The 23,454-nt window shown below is 39.9% G+C and overlaps 1 protein-coding gene across 4 annotated transcripts; it reads right to left on the minus strand.

Annotated features, from left to right (window-relative positions):
* Nucleotides 1-1,289: 1,289 nt before the first annotated feature.
* Nucleotides 1,290-22,774, minus strand: Haus3 (HAUS augmin like complex subunit 3). 4 transcript variants are annotated; one of them, XM_045130373.1, is made up of 5 exons: nucleotides 22,677-22,774; nucleotides 20,692-21,758; nucleotides 19,013-19,452; nucleotides 15,294-15,522; nucleotides 1,290-1,644 (listed from the first exon to the last, which is right to left on the minus strand). In XM_045130373.1, the coding sequence occupies exons 2-5, from the start codon at nucleotides 21,598-21,600 to the stop codon at nucleotides 1,411-1,413; spliced, it is 1,812 nt and encodes a 603-aa protein (XP_044986308.1). In that variant the 5' UTR covers nucleotides 21,601-21,758; nucleotides 22,677-22,774; the 3' UTR covers nucleotides 1,290-1,410. The 4 variants fall into 4 exon arrangements, with proteins under 4 accessions (XP_044986308.1, XP_044986307.1, XP_044986309.1 ...); XM_045130372.1 differs by having other exon boundaries at nucleotides 22,512-22,730; XM_045130374.1 differs by having other exon boundaries at nucleotides 22,574-22,722.
* Between the last annotated feature and the right edge of the window lie 680 nt (nucleotides 22,775-23,454).

The following is a 23,454-nucleotide window of genomic DNA, read 5'->3' on the forward strand; positions in this document are numbered from 1 at the left end:
ATAGTGAATTCCAGGACAGTCTGAGCTACAGTGAAACCCTACCTCGAAAAACCAGAAAATAAAAAATAAAAATACTTCTATTATAGCAAGGTGTGGTAGCACATACCTTTAATACCAGCATCAGGAGGCAGAGGTAGGAAGAGCATCAGGAGTTCAAGGCTACCCTGAGACTACAGAATGAATTCCAGGGCAGCCAGGGCTACAATGAGACCCTACCTTAAAAAACCAGAAAATGAAATAAATAAAAAAGAACTTCTATTATAACACTATACCCTTGCAAGTACTTATTTACCAGGATTAAGTGCCACCAAGCAAATAATCAAATCACAAAAAGCATCCACATCCTGAACAAACGTTACAATGAGAAAAAAAAAAAAAAAAGAGAACAAGCTAATACAAGTTGAGTATCCCATATTTGAAATGCTTGAGATCAATTGTTTCAGATTTTGGAATACTTGTATATATATGAAATGAGATATCTTGGGAATAGAACCTAAGTCTAAACATGAAATTCATGTCTGTTTCAGACAAACCTTAAACAAACAGACCGAAGGTCTGACCTTTATACAATATTTTTTTATTTATACTTATTTATTTGAGAGAGAGAATGGATGTGCCAGGGTCTCTAGCCACTGCAAATGAACACTAGACACATGCACTACTTCAGCTTAGGTGGGTACTGGGGAATTGAACCTGGGTCCTTAGCTTTGCAGGCAAAAAACCACTAAGCCTAAGCCATCTCTCCAGCCCTTATACAATATTCTGAGTGTACCTATTTTGTGACTTTGACCTGTCACACCAAGTCAGACATAGAATTTTCCACAGGTATCATGCCAATCACTTACAAAAGCTTCAGATTTAGGGACATTTTAGATTTTCAGATTAAGGATGTTCAACTTGTCTAACACTTGAAACTTATTTTCCCATGATTCCTTGCTCTTCCCTTGTAGACTGCTTAATGTGTCTACTTACATCACTGTCAAGACCACACAGAGTATTTGCACTTAGGGAATGGGTTCTAGAAGCTTCAGGTTTCTGTAAGACAGTGTGCAGTAATGCTTTCACATCAGTGTGACACATTATTAAATAATGAAATTTAAATTTTAAAAAAAATGGTGTGTTCCACATGCAACTATAGGCCAGGGTCCAAATACCCATCTAGCTTTACATAGATAGTTGAGGAACTGATCCTGGGCCACCAGACTTCATAAGCAGGTATCCCTTACCACTAAGCAATCTTCCCAGTCCCTGAAATTTGAAATTTAAGTTTCAAAAGTATGTACAAGTGGTTGCTTAAAGGATTTACAATACATGTTTTAATTGGGAATGAAAATACTTAAATGCAGTAGTGTTTATTAGTCTAATACATAAAAGGTTAAAACGCAGCAAGGATTCAGTTTTTAGTAATTTTCAGTCTTTAAGACCCAAAGCCTTAATCTTTGATTGGTTTTCTAAATTTTCCACAACATCTTTTAGATAGTCTCCATCTTTAAAAAAATACACATATAATTCTCTTTCCATTTGATATAATTTGTTAGTTGCCAAAATTTTTCTTTTTGTCTTCACATCAGCAAGAATATCAGTGAGGAGATGGTTTAGTTTATTCAACTGAGATTCAACTTGATGGAAGTGCTCTGTTATTTCCTAGAACAGAGGGGGGGAAAAAGTTTTTAATTCAAGGACTTTATTCCAACATCACTTAAAAGTTAAAATGTATTTCATAAGCAAAGTAAATGATTTTATAACTTCCCATAATCTATGTTAAAAAAAAACCCTGCCATTAAAAATCCCTCACAGGCTAAGAGGCAAAGGTAGGAACTCAGAGTTCGAGGCCACCCTGACTACATAGTGAATTCCAGGACAGCCTGAGCTAGAGTGAGACCCTACCTCAAAAACAAACAAAAGAACAAACAAACAAAAAATTCCTCACAGGGCTGAAGAGATGGCTTACTGGTTAAGGTGCTTGCCTGAAAAGCCTAAGGACCTATGTTTGACTTGTCTAATTCCCACCTAAGCCAGATGCTCAAGGTGACATAAGCAGACGAGGTCTCACATGAGCACAAGGTGGCGCATGTGTGTAGAGTTCAATTACAGTGGCTGGAGGCTCTGGTGCACCAATTCTCACTCATTCTCATGCATTTAAAAAAAATCCAGCCAGGCGTGGTGGCGCACATCTTTAATCCCCGCACTCGGGAGGCAGAGGTAGGAGGATTGCCATGAGTTCGAGGCCACCCTGAGACTCCATAGTGAATTCCAGGTCAGCCTGGGCTAGAGTGAGACCCTACCTCAAAAAAAAAAAAAAAAATCCTTCACAGTGTGGCCATGGTGGCTCATACCTATAATCCTAGCACTCAGAAGGCTAAGGAAGAACTGTTATAAATTCAAGGACAGCACAGACTACACAGAGAGCTTAGGCTATAAGACTGTCTGAAAAAATACAAAAAAAGAAACAAAAAATTGCTAACTGGTTTACAATTTATGCAAAATTAATTATAAGAGCTTCTGATAAGTAATTTTAAGTGATTCAAAGCAAATGCTCATTACTGAAAGCATATCTGATGCTTTATATATTTGTATTACTAAATGACTACCACATGCCAAGCATTTTGTAGGATTATGAGACAAAACTGAACAAAATCTCATGCAGTTTGCATTTTATATAACCCAATTTTGTTCTTGCCTAGGCAGTTTACTCTAGACATATTATGGGAAACCCTTGAAATGAAGCCGAGTAAAAAAAGAATTGGAGCCAGGCGTAGTAGTGCACACCTTTAATGCCAGCACTCGGGAGGCAGAGGTGGGAAGATTGCCATGAGTTCAAGGCCACTCTGAAACTCCATAGTGTATTCCAGATCAGCCTGGGCTAGAGTGAGACCCTACCTTGAAACCCCCCACCAAAAAAAAATTGGAGCTGGGTGTGGTGGCACATGCCTTTAATCCCAGCACTTGGAAGGGAGAGGTAGGAGGATGGCCATGAGTTTGAGGCCACCCTGAGACTACATACATCATTTCAGGTCAGCATGGGCCAGAGTGAGACCCTACCTCAAAAAATCAAAAAATAAAAATTAAATTAAATTAAAAATAAAAGAATTGGGGCTGGAGAGATGACTTAGTGGTTAAGGTACTTGCCTGCGAAGTCTAAGGACTCAGGTTCTATTACCCAGAATCCACATAAGCCAGGTGCACAAGGTGGCACATGCATTTAGGGTTCATTTGTAGTGGCTGGAGGCCTTGACATGCCTACTCATTTTCTATCTGACTCCTCTCTTACCTCTTTCAAGTAAAAAGAGGAGGAAGAGGAGGAGGACATGGAAGAGGAGGAAGAGGAAGAAAAGGATGGGGAAGAAGGAAGAGGAGAGAAGAAGGAAGAAGGAAGAATTGCTATGGCAGGCATGGTTGTACATGCCTTTAATTCCAGCACTGGGAAGGCAGAAGTAGGAAGATCACTGTAAATTCAAGGCCAGCCTGGAACTTAGACACAGTGAATTCCAGGTCAGCCTGGGTTAGAGTGAGACCTTACCTCAAAGAGAGAGAGAGAGAGAGAGAAGAGGAAAGAAGAAAAAAAAAAAAAAAAAGAATTGCCTCAACAAAAAATTTGATTTTTGGGCTGGAGGGATGGCTTAGCAGTTACGACGTTTGTCTGCAAAGCCAAAGGACCAAGGTTCAATTCCCCAGGACCCATGTTAGCCAGATGCACAAGGGGACACAAGCATCTGGAGTTCGTTTGCAATGGCTGGAAGCCCTGGTGCACCCCTTCTCTCTCTCTCTCTCTCTCTCTCTCTCTCCCTCTTTCTCTGTCAAATTAATAAATAAAAATATTTTTATTCGATTTTTCTTATTGTCACATGTCTTTTAAGATAGAATTACATTCAACAAATTCAGTCCTAACTTACCTAATTTTCCTGCTCAAGCACCTAGACATGCTGGATCCTTCATGTTTATTTAGTAAACTCAAATTCCACACTACCTAGAATTTAATTAGTTTACCAAGTTTCCATAGTGTTCTGATCATTCTACTCTTAGAAATATTAGCTAGTATCACCAGAGGTTCTCAGGAACTCTGTAGTGGTTACTACCCCAACATTCCAGTTTCTCAGAATGGTCCACAAGCATCATAATTACCTGGGGTTCTTGCTATAAATACACAATTTCCTGTACCTCACTCCAAACTAAATTACTCAATCTCTGCAAGAGTCAAGATTCTGTATTTCATAGACTCCCTGGTGATTTCAATGTGCAAGTTCAAGAATGACTGCTTAAGAGCTATCATAAGTGCCAGTTTCACAGATAGGTATTTCTAAAACTACATTGTAAAAAAAGTAACTTTGACATTACCTACATTTAGTGATTTCTAAGAAAAATTTGGTAAGCTTAAATATAATGATAAAAACATATCACCTTTAATTTTAATTAAATATTAAAGATCTTACAGCACTAAAATATGTCTATAGGTGCTAAAAAATAGCTTTATAATAAAACTGCAAATAAATAAAAAAAAAACATGAGGGAGGGAGAGATGGCTTAGCTGTTAAGGCACTTGCCTGCAAAACTAAAGGACTCAGGTTCCACTCCCCAGGACCCACTTAAGCCAGATGTACTATGTGTCCAGAGTTTGTTTGCCGCAGCTGGAGGCCCTGGTGTACCCATTGTCTCTCTATCTGCCTTTTTCTCTATCCCTTCCTGCCTCTTTCAAATAAATAAAAATATTTTTTAAGTATCAGGCTGGAGATGGTTTAGCAGTTAAGGTGTTTGTCTGGGAAGCCTAAGGACCCATGTTCAATTCTCCAGGTCCAGACCCACAAGGTGACACAAGTGCACAAGGTTGCACATGCGCACAAGGTGATGTACAGGTCTGAGTTCAACTACAGTGGCAGAAGGCCCTGGCGTGCCAATTCTCTTTCATTCTCTTACATGAGAAGAAGGAGGGGGAGAAGGAGGAAGGAGGAGGAGGGAGGAGGAAGAGGAAGGAGGAAGAGGGAGAGAGGAAGAAGGAGGAGGAGGAAGGAAGAAGGAAGAAAGGAAGGAGGAGAAAGGAAAGAAGGGAGAGGAAGGAAGGAGGAAGAAGGAGGAAGAAAAAGGAAGGAAGGAGGAAGAAGAAGGAAGGAGGAAGGCAAAAAGGAGGAGGAAGGAAGAAAGAAAGGAAGGAGGAGGAAGGAGGAAGGAAGGAAGAAGGAAGAAGGAAGGAAGGAAGGAAGGAAGGAAGGAGGAAAGCGAGGGGAGGGGGAGGGGGAGGGGGAGGGGGAGGGGGAGGGGGGAGGGGGAGGGGAGGGGAGGGGAGGGGAGGGGAGGGGAGGGGAGGGGAGGGGAGGGGAGGGGAGGGGAGGGGAGGGGAGGGGAGGAGAGGAGAGGAGAGGAGAGGAGAGGAGAGGAGAGGAGAGGAGAGGAAAGGAAAGGAAAGGAAAGGAAAGGAAAGGAAAGGAAAGGAAAGGAAGAAGAACAACAAAGCCAGTCTGTTGGGCTTGCCTCAAAAAAAAAACCGACATGACTTTTTATACCATAATAGGCTATTATAAGACGATAATGAAGGACTGGAGAGATAGCTTAGCAGCTAAGGTGTTTGCCTGCAAAGCCAAAGGACCTCGGTTTGATTCCTCAGGACCCACGTAAGCCAGATGCACAAGGTGATGCATGCATCTGGAGTTCATTTGCAGTGGCTGAAGGCCCTTGCACGTCCATTCTCTGTGTGAGTGTGTTTGTGTGTGTGTCTGCCTCTTTTCCTTCTCTTGCTGTCTCAAATAAATAAATTGTTTTAGAAAAAGATAATAATAATGATACCTGATAAGGTTATACTAAAACTACCATATTTTAGGGATTCTACAGTACATTTTTTCCACATCTTAACATATGTGAAATGATTATTTGTCTTATAGTAGAAACCATCATGTGGCTGTTTCTGGCTAGGCATTCTATAATCTCTGAAATAGGGAAGCAGAGACAGGAGTTACTCCAGAATTTTGAGGCCATTCTGGTCTATATGGCAAGTTCCAGGCCAGATGTGGTGGTGCTTACCTTTAATTCTAGCACTCAGGAAGCAGAGATAGAAGGATGTCATGGATTTGAAGGCACCCTGAGACTACATAGTGGATTCCAGGTCAGCCGGGGCTAGAGCAATGCCCTACCTTGGAAAAAGAAAAAGAAAAAGGAAAAAGAAGAAGAAAAAAAAGAGAAAGAGAAAAAGAAAAAGAAAAAGAAAAAGAAAAGAAAGTTCTAGGACAGCCAGGGATGAATGTCTCAAACTGAAAGAAAAAAAAAAAAACTTATAGGGCTAGAGAGATGGCTTAGCAGTTAAGCACTCGCCTGTGAAGCCTAAGGACCCCGGTTCGAGGCTCAGTTCCCCAGGTCCCACGTTAGCCAGATGCACAAGGGAGCACACGTGTCTGGAGTTCGTTTGCAGAGGCTGGAAGCCCTGGTGCGCCCATTCTCTCTCTCTCCCTCTGTCTTTCTCTCTGTGTCTGTCACTCTCAAATAAATAAAAAATAAAAATTAAAAAAAAAAACTTGTAATTTAGTGGGATTCTAAATGGAATGTGATGCTGTAGAATACCCCAACGATTTTAACAGGGTAACTTTATAATTTTAATGTAACAAGAGTGATAGAATAAAAACTGTCTACCTTTCTAGTAAGTATATGTCTACTAACTATAAAAAATAAAAATTATTAGTATTGTGCTAGTTTAACTAGATTTTTTTGTTTCTTGGCAATTCACAAATGATGGTGTATCACATGATCAATGATGTCTGATGGATACTGCACAATGATGATGACATCATAAATAGGTACAATTCTTTAAGAAATATGCTAATACCACAGGCCAAAAAACAAAGTATGGACCTAGTTGGGCGTGGTGGTGCATGCCTTTAATCCCAGCACTGAGGAGGCAGAGGTAGGAGGATCACAGTGTGTTCGAGGCCACCCTGAGACTACATAGTGAATTCCAGGCCAACCTGAGCTTCAGTGAAACCCTACCTCGAAAAACCAAAAACAAAAAGTACAGACCTCAAAACACTCCAACAATCCTACTTGCAAGCATTAGTCCAAATGAAATAAAGGGGATAGGTAAATGGCTCAGTGGGTAAAGTGCCTGCTATAAAAACATAAAGACCTGGGTTCATATTCACAAAACTCACATAAACATCTGGATGTAGGAGCTGGAGAAATAGCTCAAGCAATTAAATGTGCTTGCTTGCAAAGCCTGCCAGTCCAAGTTCAAATCCCCAGTACCCAAGTAAAGGCAGATGCACAAAGTGGCACATACATCTGGAATTTGTTTGAGGTGGCAAGAGGTCCTGGTACACCCATATTCACTCATCCATATTCTCTCTCTCTCTCTCTCAAGTAAATATAAGTATTTTTTTACAAAAAAAATGTAAGAGCCAGCCGGGTGTGGTGGCACATGCCTTTAATCCCAGCACTCAGGGAAACAGAGGCAGGAGGATCGCCATGAGTTCGAAGCCACCCTAAGACTCTAGTAAATTCTAGGTCAGCCTGGCCTAGAGTGAGACCCTACCTTGAACCACCCCCCCACACACACAAAAAAAGATGACATCAAAATAGAAGACAGTCTAACTGGAAAGGGATTCTGTGTAGCAGGAATTTGGGAAGGGAAAAAGGGAGTGGTGAGAGGGAATTATGATCATACTATATCGTCTGTATTTATGGAAGTTGTCAATAAAAAGTTAAAAATATACTTAACTACAAGTAATATGCATTCAATTATTATTAAAAAATAATATATTGAGCCAAGCATGGTGGCGCATACCTTTAACCCCAGCATTCAGGAAGCAGAAGGATCACAAAGAGTTCAAGGCCAGCCTGAGACTACATAGGGAATTCCAGGTAAGCCTGAGCTTGAGTGAAACCCTACCTCAGAAAACCAAAATAAATACATAAATAAATAAATAAATAAATAAGATATTGAAATGAATGACCCTAAGTGGTAGTGCACATCTATAAACCCAGCACTGGGGACACTGGCTAGTCTAATCAGCAGGTTCCAGGTTCATATGAATACACACCACACATACACATACAAAATAAAAAAGAAAGAAAAAGGGAGTGAGACCCTAACTTGAAAAACCAAAAAAAAAAAAAAAAAGAAAGAAAACAGATAAAACAGAAGTATGTAACAACAAAATCTTATACAAAGACAGAAATGATACTGATGAGCGCAAAGAAAAACTTGAAGATGAAAACTATCAAAATAAGCAAGATAGTGGGCTGGTTTCAAAAATTATGAAACAGTAATTATAGAGTACATTATAACATTAGAAATTAAGAAATCTGCCATGCCTGGTGGCACTTGGGAGACAGAGGTAGGAGGATCACCATGAGTTCAAGGCCAGTCTGAGACTACATGGTGAATTCCAGGTCAGCCTGGGCTAGAGTGAGGCCCTACCTCCAAAAAAAGAAAGAAAGAAAGAAAGCTGGGCATGGTAGTGCACACCTTTAATCCCAGCATTTGGGAGGCAGAGGTAGGTGGACTGCTGTGAGTTTGAGGCCACCCTGAGACTCCAAGACTCTACCTCAAAAAAAAAAGATTAAGATACAGGCTGGCTTAGCAGTTAATGTGCTTGCCTACAAAGCCTCAGGACCCAGGTTCTTTTCCCCAGTACCCAAAGTAAGCAAAGAAAAAGAAAAATAAGAATGGCAAATGCCACGGGCTGAGTGCAGAGAAAAAAAGAACTACTGGCACCATGCTCTAAACAACTGAGCTAACCAAAAAAGAACTATTCATCAACAGGTACAGAGTTTCTAGTTGGCATGGTAACAAAATTACTGAAATACATAGTACTCATACAATGTGAATATTCTTAATGCAAGAAAACTATGCAGTTTATAATGGTTAAAAATGGAAAATCTTGGGCTGGAGAGATGGCTTAGTGGTTAAGCACTTGCCTGTGAACCCTAAGGACCCTGGTTCGAGGCTCGATTCCCCAGGACCCATGTTAGCCAGATGCCCAAGGGGGCACACGCATCTGGAGCTCGTTTGCAGTGGCTGGAGGCCCAGGTGTGCCCATTCTCTGTCTCTCTCTCTCTCTGCCTCTTTCTCTCTCTGTTGCTATCAAATAAATACATTAAAAAAATTTTTTTTTTAATTTCAAAAAATGGAAAATCTTGTATTTGTCACAATTTTTTTTTTTTTTTTTTTTTTGGTTTTTCAAGGCAGGGTTTCATTCTAGCTCAGGCTGACCTGGAACTCACTATGTGGTCTCAGGGTGGCCTCGAATTCATGGTGATCTGCCTACCTCTGACTTCCAAGTGCTAGAATTAAAGGCTTGCAACACGCCTGGCTTATTTGTCACAATTTAAACAACAAAACTAGTCAACCACCCTAATTAAGAAACCTGAAGGGGACAGCAGCAGGGATCAGCTGAGCAGGTACTAAAGGAGAACACAAAGTGGACCAGCTAAGCATCTTCTACACAACTCCACGCATCTTACACAGCTTTGGAAGCCATCCTGAAAAGTAGGAGTGCCTACTTACACAAAGGCAGGTACATAGGCCTGCATTGGAAGTACTAATCTGTTTCCAGTTCAGGGTACCTTATATGTTACATACTTTTGATTAGCTTTACCATTCTCAAATAAGCTGTATTTTGGGGTTGGCTACTATTGCCTTTAATGTTTCCTGATTAATAAGGCCTTCATCTGTTCTGTTATTATTGGGGGCAGGGTCTGACTTGGTCTCAAGCTGAACTGGAACCCACTTAAGACCAGAAATTGCTATCTCCCAGTTGACAGGATATTGCACAGCTGAATTTTAGAATTTGCCAGTAAATTGCTCCATCTAGTATACTGAAACACTTGAACAGCAGGCAAATTCAACATCTAGAGTCACTTCTGCTGTTATCTTGGAGAATAAGAACTACACTTGGCAACTTAAACTCCTGCCCAAAAGATTTAAATGGCTAAGAAGACTGCAGATAATTAGAAAACCCAAACATCAAATTAACTCAAGATGCAAAAATCTCTACATTATAATACAAGAAACACAAAAGCATGGTGGTGCACACCTTTTATCCTAGCACTGAGGAGGCAGAGGTAGAAGGATCACCATAAGTTTGAGGCCACCCTGAGACTACACAGTGAATTCCAGGTCAGTCTGGGCTAGAACAAGACTCTACCTCAAAAAACCAACAACAACAACAAAAATCAAGACAATACAATCCCACCAAATATTATAAATCCATCAGAAATGACCCCCAGTGAGATTGTTTTAAATGCCTGACTAGCATTTTTTTAAAAGAGTATATCTATACTCAAAGATATCAAAGGAATCAAAGAAGAAAAACTCCTGAAGGAGAATACAGGAAATCAACTTACTGAAATAAAGAGGTCAATACAAGACATGAGTTAAAAAAAAAAAAAAAAAAAAGCCGGGCGAGGTGGCACACGCCTTTAATCCCAGCACTCGGGAGGCAGAGGTAGGAGGATTGCCGAGAGTTCGAGACCACCCTGAGACTCCATAGTGAATTCCAGGTCAGCCTGAGCCAGAGTGAGACCCTACCTCGAAAAACCAAAAAAAAAAAAAAAAAGAAAAGAAAGAAAGAAATAGCAGGGCATGGTGGCGCACACATTTAATCCCAGCACTGGGAAGCAGAGGAAGGAGTATCATTGCAAGTTTGAGGCCACCCTGAGACTCCATAGTGAATTCCAGATCAGCCTGGGCGAGAGTGAGACCCTACCTCAAACAAAACAAAACAAAACAAAATCCCAATCAGGAATACTAGAAATGAAAAACAGGGGCTGGAGAGATGACTTAGTGGTTAAGGTGCTTACCTATAAAGCCTAAAGACCCAGGTTCAATTTTCCAGGTCCCACATAAGCCAGATACACATGGTGGCACCTGCATCTGGAGTTTGTATGCAGTGGCTAGAAGCTCTAGTATGCACATTCTCTATCTTTCTCCCTCCCTGTCTCTAATTTTTAAAAAACTAAAAAAATAAAAAGAAAAGAAAAACAGAGTAAGTCAAATAGAAAAGTCTGAGGCCACCCTGAGACTCCACAGTGAATTCCAGGTCAGCCTGAGCTTGAGTGAGACCCTACCTCGAAAAACCAAAAAAAAAAAAAGAAAAGACATAGAAAACAAAACATTACAAAGAACCAATCAGAAAGAATGCTAAATGACAACAAAATTAACATTCATTTAAAAAGAGAAAAAGAGGATTGGCGTAAGTTCGAGGCCACCCTGAGACTCCATAGTGAATTTCAGGTCAGCCTGGGCTAGAGTTAGACCTTACCTCGAAAAACCAAAAAAAAAAAAAAAAAGAGAGAGAGAGAGAGAAAAGAGGATAAAGGTTAAAATGAGTCACAAATATATTTCACACCTAAAATTAACAATAGCGGGCTGGAGAAATGGTTCAGTAGTTAAGAGCACTTCCTGTACAACCAGCATAGCCAGAAAGACCCAAAATTCAATCTCCAAAATGTATATAAACACCTGGGTGTGGCCATGTTTGACTGTAATCCCAGGCCAACAGGGGAGCAGACACTAGAGAATCACCGAACTGGAGAAAAAACAGCAAGCTCTAGAATCAGTAAGAAACTTTGGCTTTGGAGATGACACCTCAAACTCTGCTCTGCCCACTGCAAGTGACCATTTACCACTCCTCCTCCTCTCCAACCCTGCAGGCAAGGTCGTGTAATAGAGCATGGGCCCAAACACATGCACACACCACATATATAGGCTACACATGCATGCCAAAAAGAAGCGTTGATAAAGAACTCTCTCTACCTGCCTATTTCTCCCCCCCCCCTCTCTCTCACAAATAAATAAGTAAAAATATTTTTTAAAGAACTACAAATGTTAAGACTAAAAAATGAGCAAATGACATGAACATGCAATTCTCAGAAAAAGGTGAATGGTGAGTAAGTAAAAGAGGGGCTCCACCTAAGTAATTGGGGAAATACACATTACAATGTGTCACAAGACCACACTCCTCCCAGAGTAGCTATTGAAAGTTCATGGATGTTAGGCGAAGGGGAGGTCTTATCTTCAGTGGTGTAGCCACTGGTTAGTTGCCCATATTCAACAGTAAATAACACCCCCACCTATGATAATGCAGGCAGCCCAAACGGAACTTAGTCGTCACCAAAAAATACATGAAAGGCTTTGGATAAGGAAAAAGGGTTTAGTGGAAATGGGACAGGGATAAGAAAGGATAATGTGTGCATGAAGAGGGGGTGAAGATGAAAAGAATATATTATATACATGTATGAAATTTGTCATGAAGAACTAAATTTACGAAAAAATTAAAATCCAAACTGGGTATCATTTTACATCTACAGACTTGGTAGACAATGTAAATCAGACAATACTACATGATTAAAATGATACAAGTAGATGTTCTTAAAGACATTGCTAATGTAATATGGTACAATCACTTTAGAATCCAATTTGATATGTAAGTCGAATATGCCTAACAATTGAAAAATAACTTTTTCAGTGAAAGACGGAACTTTTGTTTCAATAACAAAATATAATAAAAACAATAAATAAAAATGTTGGAGCCAGGTGTGACAGCACACGCCTTTAATCCCAGCACTGGGGAGGCAGAGGAAGGAGATCACCATGAATTTGAGGCCACCCTAAGACTACAAAGTTAATTCTAAGTCAGCCAGGAGTCAGAATGAGACCCAATCTCAAACACACACACACACACACACACACACACACACACACAAACACACAAAGAGTTCAAATTAGGAATACTCAACCAGTAAATTCTATGCAAATATCCCATATTCAAACAACTCTAAATAAAATCTGAAACACTTCTGGTCCCAAGTATTTCCAATAAGGAATATCACGCATTTACCTGTAAAACATACCCTGCAATCCAACACTTCCATTTCTAGTGTGTGTGTGTGTGTGTGTGTGTGTGTGTGTGTGTGTGTGCACGCACACATGCCTATGTATATCAAAGACTGTTGCAAATATGAACTATGAGACATGTAAGACTGGTTTGATTTAAAATGAAATATTCCCATAGGCTCATAAATTTGAACCTTTGGGCTTCTTCTGGTGGAAAAATTTTGGGAGGTTCTAGATATTTTCAAGAGGTAGGACTTAGCTGGAAGATGACCACTGGTGGCAGCTCCTTAGGGGACCCTGTCTCCCTCCCATCCTCTCTCTCCTTCCTGTTGTTCAAGAAGATCTACTCTTCCACGTAACCCTGCTGCCATAATGTGCTGACCAAATACACAGGGCCAAATAACCATAGACTAGACCTTCTGAAACTGTTAGCCAAATTAAATCCTTACTTCCTTATGTTGCTTCTGTTAGTACTTGGTCTATGCAAAAGTAGCTAAAGGGGGGTGGGTATGGCTCTGAAGTTAAAGATGCTTGCTTGCAAAGTTTGCCAGCCCAGTTTCCATTCTCCAGTACCCACAAAAAGCCAGATACACAAAGTGGTGTGTGCATCTAGAGTTGGTTTGCAGTAGAAAGAGGCTCTGCCACTTGAGAACTCATATATTCTCTCTCTCTTACCCCTTATAAATAAGGAAATAAATTACTTTTCAAAGTGGCTAATAGGGGCTGGGGAGATAGCACAACAGTTAGTTAAAGGTGCTTGCTTGCAAAGCCTGCCAGTGGGTTCAACCCACAATAGCCAGATGCACAAAGTGGAATATGCATCTGGAGTTCATTTGCAGTGGAAACAGTCCTGGCATACCTATAGTCTCTCTTTTAATACCTGACAAAAGCAACTTAGGGCCAGGTGTGGTGGCACACGCCTTTGATCCCAGCACTCAGGAGACAGAGGTAGGAGGACTGCTGTGAGTTTGAGTCTGGCCTGGAACTACAGGCTCTAGTCAGCCTGGGCTAGAGTAAGGCCCTACCTCAAAAAAAAAAAAAAAAAAGTAATAAGGGCAAGCCTCTATTTGCTAAGGTGAGTATAAAGAAATACAGGGTGTTTTTTTTAACAACATATCATCAATATCTTTTTTGTATGTATATGTTGTATGATCACATGTGTGGGGGAGCACATGAATGTAGAAATCAGAGGTTGCCATTGGAAGTTTTCCTCAGTTACTCTCTACTATATATATTGAGACAGGGTTTCTTACTGAAACTAGAATGCATGGATTTGGCAAGCCACACAGATTCCCTGTCTCCACTCCTCTAGTATTCTGAATACAGGCTTGCACCACCATGCACAGCATTTTACACAGATGCTGGGATACAAACTCGGTCCTCATGCTTGCTTATGTGACAGATATTTTACCCACACAGCCATCTTCTTAGCCCCTACATATCCTTTTATGGCTTATGTACACCTTTAATCCCAGCACTTGGGAGGCTGAGATAGGAAGAACACTGAGTTTAAGGGAAGCTGGGAACTACACTGTGAGATCCAAATCAGCCTGGGCCAGAGTGAGAAAATTAAAAAAAAAAAAAAAAAAAAAACTATCTGTAAATTATGTAGGTATACACCAAAATTGGGAAATATGAAAAATGAATTTTGCTACCAGGCATGGTGGCACACACTTTGAATCCCAGCACCTGGCAGGCTGAGGTAGGAGGATTGCTGTGAATTCTAGACCAAGCTAAGACTAGTTAGTGAATTCCAGGTCCACTACCTCAAAACAAAAAAAGAATTCTGAAGTTGAGAATGGTGGTGCATGCTTATAATTCCATTTGGGAGACTAAAAGAGGATTATGAATTGTGAGGCCAGCCTGAGCTACAAAGAAAGACCCTGTCCCAAATTTAATTAATTAATTTTATATTAGTATAATGGGATGGAGTGATATTCTTCATGGTAATATTTTATTTAATATCTTGTTTTTCTTTAAAATGTTTTTTAATTTTTTTATTGACAACTTCCATAACTGCAAATAATATCCCATGGTAATTCCCTCCCTCCCCCCACTTTTCCCTTTGAAACTCCACTCTCCATCATATCCCCTCCCTTCCCCCTCCCAATCAGTCTCTCTTTCATTTTGATGTCATGATCTTTTCCTCCTATTATGATGGTCTTGTGTAGGCAGGCGTGATGGCACATGACTTTAGTCCCAGCACTTGGGAGGCAGAGGTAAGTAAGAGGATTGCCATGAGGCCACCCTGAGACGACACAGTGAATTCCAGGTCAGCCTGGGCTAGAGTGAGACTCTACCTCAAGACATACACGACACCTTCTGCATCTGGCTTACGTGGGTACAGGGGAATTGAACCTGGGTCCTTAGGCTTTACAGGCAAGTGCCTTAACCACTAAGCCATCTCTCCAGCCCTTTAATGTCCTTTATGATGAACATTATTTTCTAAAGCATTTTTGATTTCTATAAAAATACCCACCTGATCACTAAGCAAAAGCTGATTTCCTCCTTGATATAAAGCATCACAAAGCATATCCACGTCATTATTAAGTTTGGACAGAAAGGAAAAATGCTCTTGAGTAGACACTGCCAACTGATGTTGCACTAGAGAAACATCCAGCTTCAATTTCTCAGCCACTTCCTCCAGGTTTTCATGGGTTATAAACAATTCTTTTTTCTTATTGTCTCCCTCTAAAAGTTGATATAGCCTAAAATGTAAAAATTGAAATTATAGTAAAGTTTTCAAATTTATAATCCACTACATTGGGGCATGGGTGAGGACAGCTAAGTTACAACTAAAAAATAGTAACTTGTATATTTCTCAAATCAAGCAACTAAAACCATCTCAACTACACACTATTTTCAGTACAGAAATATTTGAATTTGGACAAGGTGGTATGACCCTGTTAACCTAGCACTCAGGAGACTATAGTAGGTGGATTATAAGCACAAGGTTTACCGTGGTTACATAGCAAGTTCAAGGCCAGCAAGATACAATCTAAACAAAAAAAAAACATTTTTGTATTCCTCTTTAAAAGAAACCTGAAGTCCCAGTCCTTCACTTTTTCAAATTTTGACTATAAAAATTGTCTTGCTGGGCGCAGTGGCGCACGACTTTAATCCCAGCACTCAGGAGGCAGAGGTAGGTGGATCACCTTAAGTTTGAGGCCACCCTGAGATTACATAGTGAATTCTAGGTCAGCCTGGGCTAGAGTGAGACCCTACCTCGAAAAACCAAAAAAAAAGAAAAAAAGAAAAAAGAAAAGAAATTGTCTTGATTTTTAACTGCCATTAACTTACTTCAAAGTGAGCTTTCATTATACCTTCCAAGAAAACATTTCTTTCACAGAATGAATCTATGATATAGTACCAACCACATGAACTTGAAAAAGAAGTCTAAACTAAGTCAGAGTTCTCTGTGAGTTAGGGCAAATTACTCTCTAATTCCTACCCAATCCTACTACCTACATATTCCACAGGTCTGGTGTGGTATTAAAAGAAAAAAAATTTTTAATGCAAAAACTATAAAATGGGGCTAGAGAGATTACTCAGCAGTTAAGGCACTTGCCTGCAAAGTTAAACAACCACAGGGTTTGATTCTCCAACACCTACAGAGTCAGATGCACCATTTGCAGTGCATAGAGGCCCTGGCAACCCATTCTCTCTCTCACCATGTCTCTCTTCTTTCTCTGCCTGCAAATAAATTTTTTTAAAGTTTTTTTAAAAATGTAGGGGCTGGAGAAAATTGTTCAGCATTTGCTTGCAAAGCCCAGAAACCCAGGTTCAATTCTCTAGTACCCACGTAAAGCCAGATGCACAAAGTAGTGCATGCATATGGAGTTCATTTGTAGCAGGAAGAGGCCCTGTCATACCCATTCCTCACACCCCCTCTCTCTACTTGCAAATAAATTACTTCTAAAAATATGTAAAATATAAAAAATAAAGAGCTACATAAATGTCCATAACAACAAACTTGCTATTCCAATACTGCTTCTCACTGGTAAACCATAATCTTGGTAAATCAGGTGACTATTTTAACATTCAAACAGCAGAAAAATCTATCAGCCTATAGGGCAAATGAAAAAAATCTGCAACATGTTCCACACATACCTGACAAACAGAACTTCCTTTTTTAAAATAATATACATACATACATAGATACTTACATATATATCTATACATAAAACTGATTAAGTCAAAAGCTACCAATTTACTTACTAGCCTGTGGGATATAACTACAAAAGTATACAATCCATCATTTACATATATCATGGTATCAACAGCAATCCCTAAAACTGTTCAATTAAGCAGCCCTATCCAAGTCACTCATGCTATTAATTAGAAAAAAAAATTACTCTAGTCCTGGAGATAAACATATATACACACACACATACATATATACAATTTTGGTTTCTCAATGTAAGGTCTTGCTCTAGCCCAGGCTGATCTGGAATTCTCTTTGTAGTTTCAGGCTGGCCTTGGACTCAGAGATCTTCCTACCTCTGCCCCTCTGTGCTGGGATTAAAGGTGTTCACCAACACACCTGCTATACCTACCTATCTATCTTTTGGGGGGCGGGTACAAGGTAAGAGTCTCACTCTAGCCCAGGATGACCTAGAATTCATGATGTAGTCTCAGGGTAGCCTTGAACTCAAGGCAATACTCCTACCTCTGCCTCTTGAGTGCTGGGATTAAAGGTATGTGCTATTATACCCGGCCTTGCTATATTTTTTTAGCTGTATTTCTTAATACAAGTTTCATTACGCAACCCAGGCTGCCCTCAAAAAGTCTGCTTTAATCTCCTGAATGCTGAGATTACGGTGTGCTTCTCCACACCACACTTAGGAAACAGGTGGTTGTTAGTCTCATTACGTAGCCCAGGCTGGCCTCAAACTTTAAAAAAAAATGTATTTCTTGGGCATTTGGCTTACATGGGTCCTGGGAAATCAAACCTGGGTCCTTTGGCTTCATAGGCCAGCACCTTAAACACTAAGCAATCTCTCCAGCCCTGGCTTCAACTTAAAATATATATATATATTTCTTTACTTGAAAGAGAGAATGGGTGAGCCAGGGTCTCCAGCCACTGCAAACAAACTCCAGATGCATGTGCCACCTTATGCATCTGGCTTACATGGGCACTGGGGTATCAAACCTGGATCCCTAGGCTTCACAGGGACATCTTAACCACTAAGTCATCTGTCCAGCCCAGCCTCAAACTTTTGATCCTTCTGCCTCAGCCTTCTAAGTGCTGGATTATAGGCATAAGCCACCACACCTGGCAGACTAAAGTTTTTTGTTATTTTTTTTAAAGACTTTTACTTTAGCATTCCTAATTTCAATATGGTACCATAGATTGCTGGAATATCCAGGAAAGGTTTAGGAGCTAGCTTTCATTCCTAATGATCCACCCCATCAGACAGAGGAATGCCTCTCTCAATTGCCACCTTCATCCAAATACAATTAACTTCATGTCCAGAAATACCTACTATACCTATCTGTATTCAAACTTCGTATCCCAAGTCTTAAATATCTAATTAGGGCTGGAGAGAGATGGCTTAGCAATTTAAGTACTTGCCTGCAAAGCCAAAAGACTCAGGCTCAATTCCCCATTACCAACGTAAAGCCAGATGTACAAGGTGGCGCAAGCATCTAGAGTTTGTTTGCAGTGGCTAGAGGCCCTGGCAAGCCCATTCTATTGTCTATCTGCCTCTTCCTAATAAACATTTAAAATAGCTAAATAATGATGCCTACAGGGGAGTTAAGTTTTTTATTCATTTCTTCAACCCATCGACTTCAGCTGTAAAGTGACTATACTCAGATCTAACACAAAAGGGGAAGGAGGAAAAAAAGGAAAGGGCCAAACCTGGAATATAATTTTTTTAAACTCATACAATTTTAGTTCAAACTTTCTAGTATTTAAAAAAACAAAACAAAGGATGGAGAAATGGCTTAGTGGTTAAGGTGTTTGCCTGCAAAGCCAAAGGACCCAGGTTTGATTCCCCAGGACCCACATAAGCCAGATGCACAAGGGGCACATGCATCTGGAGCTCGTTTGCAATGGCTAGAGGCTCTGGTGTGCCCATATTCTGTCTGTCTGTCTGTCTCTCTCTCTTTTCTATCCTATCTCTCTGATCACAAATAAATAAATAATTTTTTAAAAAAGAAAAAATTACTAAGGAAACAATAAAACATACATACCTGTGAGTAGAATAATCTTTGGTATCAATGGGATTCCTTGCACTTAATTGCTCAGATGCTGATGGATCTGTTAACATTTCCAATCGCTGACAGAGCATTATGTTTCTTTGACTAAGTTCTTGAACCAAATTTTCAAGTTGCCGATATGTGTCCCAATGCTTCCTCAATTCAATTTCATATGCTAACTGTACAAGTTCAAATGATGCTTTTTGCTTTATCAACTGATTTAAAACTAACTTTTGCCTTTCTGTATAACAATCTTGTTTAACAATCTGCAAATCAAAATCTCCCTTTACAACTGGCATATTCAATAACTGGGCATTTTCTTTTACCACAGCAGGCAAACTTTTGACTTTTATGTGAGTTATCTGTTCTTCAAGATTCAGAATCTCACTGTTCAAGCTAAAAGATTGAGCATCCAAATTTTCTTTGCCAATAGCCTACACACACAAAAAAAAGAGAACAGTTACATTTCAAACCACAAGTTAAACGTAAAATTATTTTTAACTTTCTATTTTAGGTGATTAGATAATATGGTCAATGAATAAAAACTAACTTCTAATATGATGGTGAATGGAATTTCAAAGGGGAAAGTGTCAGGGAGGAGGGAGGGAATTACCATGGGATATTTTTTTATAATCATGGAAAATGTTAAAAAAAAGAAAAAGAAAAAAAAAACTAACTTCATGTTAGCATAAGCCCAAATTAGTTTTAAAAGAAAAATATGGACTAAGTCACAAGCAGGTGCTAGTATGAATTAATAAACTTTAGTGCTATTACTACCACATATGTATACAGTAATGGCTACCAAAATAGGAAATCCTCCCATGATTGCTTTGCTCTGCCATAACATTACTAGCATATTACTCACTGAAAGCAAATGAAAACTTTATTTCATTTTTATGTAAAATGATCTCTGTAGGTATTTATCTAATCTCAGTTGATATTGGCATACAAAATTACCAGACTTCTTTATCATTCTAAAATTTGTATATGTCCTAGTAATCAACTTGGTGCAGGAATTATAATTCAGAAAAGTTACATCTTTATTCATCTATCATTCTAGTGGTTACATTATCAAGAAAACTTCTCAAGAGTGTAAATGGGAAGCTGGGCATAGTAGCACACGCCTTTGATCCCAGCACTTGGGAGGCAGAGGTAGGATAATATCACTATGCGTTCAAGGCCACCCTGAGAGACTACATACTGAATTCCAGGTCAGCCTGAGTTAGAGTGAGACCCTACCTCAAAAACAGGAAAAAAGAGTGCAAATGGGCATCTGTACTATCAATACATAATCAACAAGAAAACAGGAATTCAGTCCACTGAATGAGGTCCTTGAACTTCATTAACACTAAACCAGAATATCCATTAAAGCAATTGATCTCTGGGACCAATCATAAAAGGAAAATTCTGCTTTAGTCTATACCTGAAATGATACAAATTTCAAATGTTTAATACAAACAAAGGCATTTTTGTTTAGAACTAGATAAGGTGATTGGGGTTATAATTATTAACTTCTGCCCTCCATTAATATAAGGATCTATTTGTATAAAACATTGGCATATATCACAAATAAATATAAAATGAAAACTAAAATTTCTAAATTCTTTAATAGCAATATTAAATCCTACATTTCTAACAATTACAATACAAATTCTATCTCATTTCTTGTTTACCTTGCTAGTTAGGCTTTGAAGATTCTCCTCTGCCCACTTTATACTTGACTTAATGCTCAAATTACTTGCTTTCAAGTAAATTAGTTGATGTTGAGCACAGATGTATGCTAGCTGCAGCCTAGCCATCTCTAGTCGTCTCTCCTCAAAGATTTCTTCGTTATCACAAATAGATGGTGTTTGTATGTCTACAAGTTGAAAATTTTCTTCATTTGAGCTTTCAACAACTTCATGTATACCTTCAAAGAACTGCTTTTTGGTATATAAGGTTAAGGCTGTTGTGCTTTGCTCTTCTTGGCTTATATATTTTTCCAAGGAAAACTGAGATAAAAATACCATTGGATTTGTCCTTTGACCTAAATTAGAATTTCTGAAGAATATCATCAATTCATTAACTCTATCAGTAAGAGCTTGAAGTTCATTACTGAGCTTGGTATTCATAGCATTTAAAACTCTCTGACTCTGTTTCAATTTCTTACTGGCTTCTTCTTGTTTAGTATTTAACCTCACAGATTTGTGGCTAGTTTCTGAAACCATCAATTGGCATTTATTACGTTGTTGAATTTTTAGGTTCTTTAGTTTCTGTAGAGTTCGAACTTCCTCCTCTAATTTCTCTAGTTCCTTGTTATCCAGTTTAGGTGTCTTCAAATCAAAAGTTTTACACGTCTTAAGAACTTCATCCAATGCTGACAGTTCTAGGATGGGCTTGCCTGATTTTTGAAGAATGTTAAAAGCTTCCAATTCTTTTTCAGACAATACATTCTGTTCATTCACATTCCCACAAAACCATTTCAAAAATGATTCATCTTCAACAGTCTCAAACAGCCAGTCAAAATCTTCTCCATTAAGACTATCAGCTTTGGGATAACCAATCCTTTTTAATGTTTGCACAAATTCATTTCCACAACTCATGATTTAATAACCCTAGGTTTTTTTTGTTTGTTTGTTATTAAATCTGATATGGATCTATTGTGCTGAGTTTTGGAAACTAACTCCAAACAGAAACAAAACAAAATTTTACATTGAGTCCATTGAAAAAGAAAAAAAAATAGAATCTATAATGACTCCTCCTGGTTTGGGGGGGAGGGAAGAAAACAAGTATTAGACCACAAATAAGACAAAAGTATTTTTCCAGATATAGTTTTATCACATATTTGTGAGCTAATGAAGCGAAAGACAATTACAAGTGCAATGTCTGGTGAAGATAAAGGAAAGCAAGAAATTATGGTACCTCTCTTAATAAATGGTAACTATAATGAAATTTCTAATGAATGAAAATCCAACAAAATTTTATTTTTCCAACGATAAAATGGCTTAACTGCACTAGATTTTATATAACAACAGTTGTTTCCTCTGGCCCTTCCTAGTAATAGAAAAAAAAATTGGCATTTTAGGGTAATTAACTAAAAATTTAAGCTCACAAGGACTCAATCTCCACATATGATCAATTTACTGCAAAGAAAACCAGGCCACATTGACAAGTTTCGAGAATCACCCAGTCATCAAAACAAAACCATTTCGGGCATGTGTTTTCAACACACATACGAATGAGACACGACTTACAGAGAAACAAAAGCCAGTGACGGACCCTGAAGAAAAGAACCGAGAAATCGCGATATACTTGAGACCCTGGCGGCAAAATCTGAGTTCCGGTGCGTTCAGTTTTCAGTAAAAACATCGACTCGCAGTTTTAAAGGCTGCATAAGCCTAGCTTGTGAGAGGCCCTGACATCACGGAATCGAACCAACAAAAGCAGACTGGTGACTGGCTGGACCCTTCCCCTCGGGAACCTCTGGCCTCCAGGACTCCCGGCTGCCGCTCACCTCACACAGTTCCCCCGCCGCCCGCCCGCTCGCTCCCGGGCTCCGCGTTCCCCGTCGCCCACCAGCTTCTCGCGCTCGGAAAAGCAGCGGCAGCAACAGGATGCAAACGAGAATCACAGCAGCTCTTTCCGTTCGAAGGCAGAACACCAAGCGCAAGCCTCGTACCTCAAACGGCTCCCACTAACGTCTTCCCGGTGCCGCCAACAAAACGCCTCGCAGGGCCTGACGGGAGCGCCAGGACAAGCGCGCGCAGAAAACCTCGCAGGCGTCGCGAGGGAAGTCTGCGCACGCGCGCTACCAGAGAGGGCGGGACGCTGCCAAGTGGTGTCTGCCCAACCCCCGGTGTCCGGTGTCGCAGTAGGAGCAAGATGATTGGCTTTCCCTCTGACCCCGCCCCTAACACGGGAAAACCCCGCCCCAGGTTACGGGGTTGGGTCTAGCTGCGCACTGCTCAGAGGTGATTCCGGTATCTCTCAGTTCCTTAGGCTTTCAGTGCCATGTCCGGATCGGCCCTTCGAACCCCGCGTCTGGCTTCACCCATTTCTCAGGATCAGAAAGCCCTCATGAGGCCCAACAGACCTGTTAACTTAATCTGTCTTTTCCCTGCAGCGTGATCCGGCTTGTTGCCAGTAACAGAAAAAGACCACTCGTCCAGTGGTGCATCCCTCATCCTGGCTTGCTCGAAGGATTAGTGAAAACACTAAACTCCCAAACTCTCGCTGACCTCCAAGCAGTAGCCGACTAACTCTACTATCCCATACACAAAATGTCAGAAATACAATGTATATACAACGATGACGTGCATAAGCAGGTGTGTGGAGGATATACTTAACCCGGAAAGGACAGGCCACTTGTTTTAAGGAGGATGCCAGAAACCACCTAGACAGGAGATGAAAGTGCAAAATCTGATGCAAACCTAGTTAATGGCTGATGGTTCTGGAAA

The sequence above is a fragment of the Jaculus jaculus genome, chromosome 11 (assembly GCF_020740685.1).
Source record: "Jaculus jaculus isolate mJacJac1 chromosome 11, mJacJac1.mat.Y.cur, whole genome shotgun sequence".
Taxonomy (NCBI): Eukaryota; Metazoa; Chordata; class Mammalia; order Rodentia; family Dipodidae; genus Jaculus; species Jaculus jaculus.

Excerpts from the sequence above, each read along its gene's own strand:
- Haus3 (XM_045130373.1), bottom strand. The coding sequence starts at position 21,600 with ATGAGTTGTGGAAATGAATTTGTGCAAACATTAAAAAGGATTGGTTAT. Across the intron at positions 15,523-19,012 it reads AAAGATTATTCTACTCACAG|GCTATATCAACTTTTAGAGG; the intron begins GTATGTATGTTT and ends TTTACATTTTAG. Across the intron at positions 1,645-15,293 it reads AGCTTTTGCTTAGTGATCAG|GAAATAACAGAGCACTTCCA; the intron begins GTGGGTATTTTT and ends CCTCTGTTCTAG.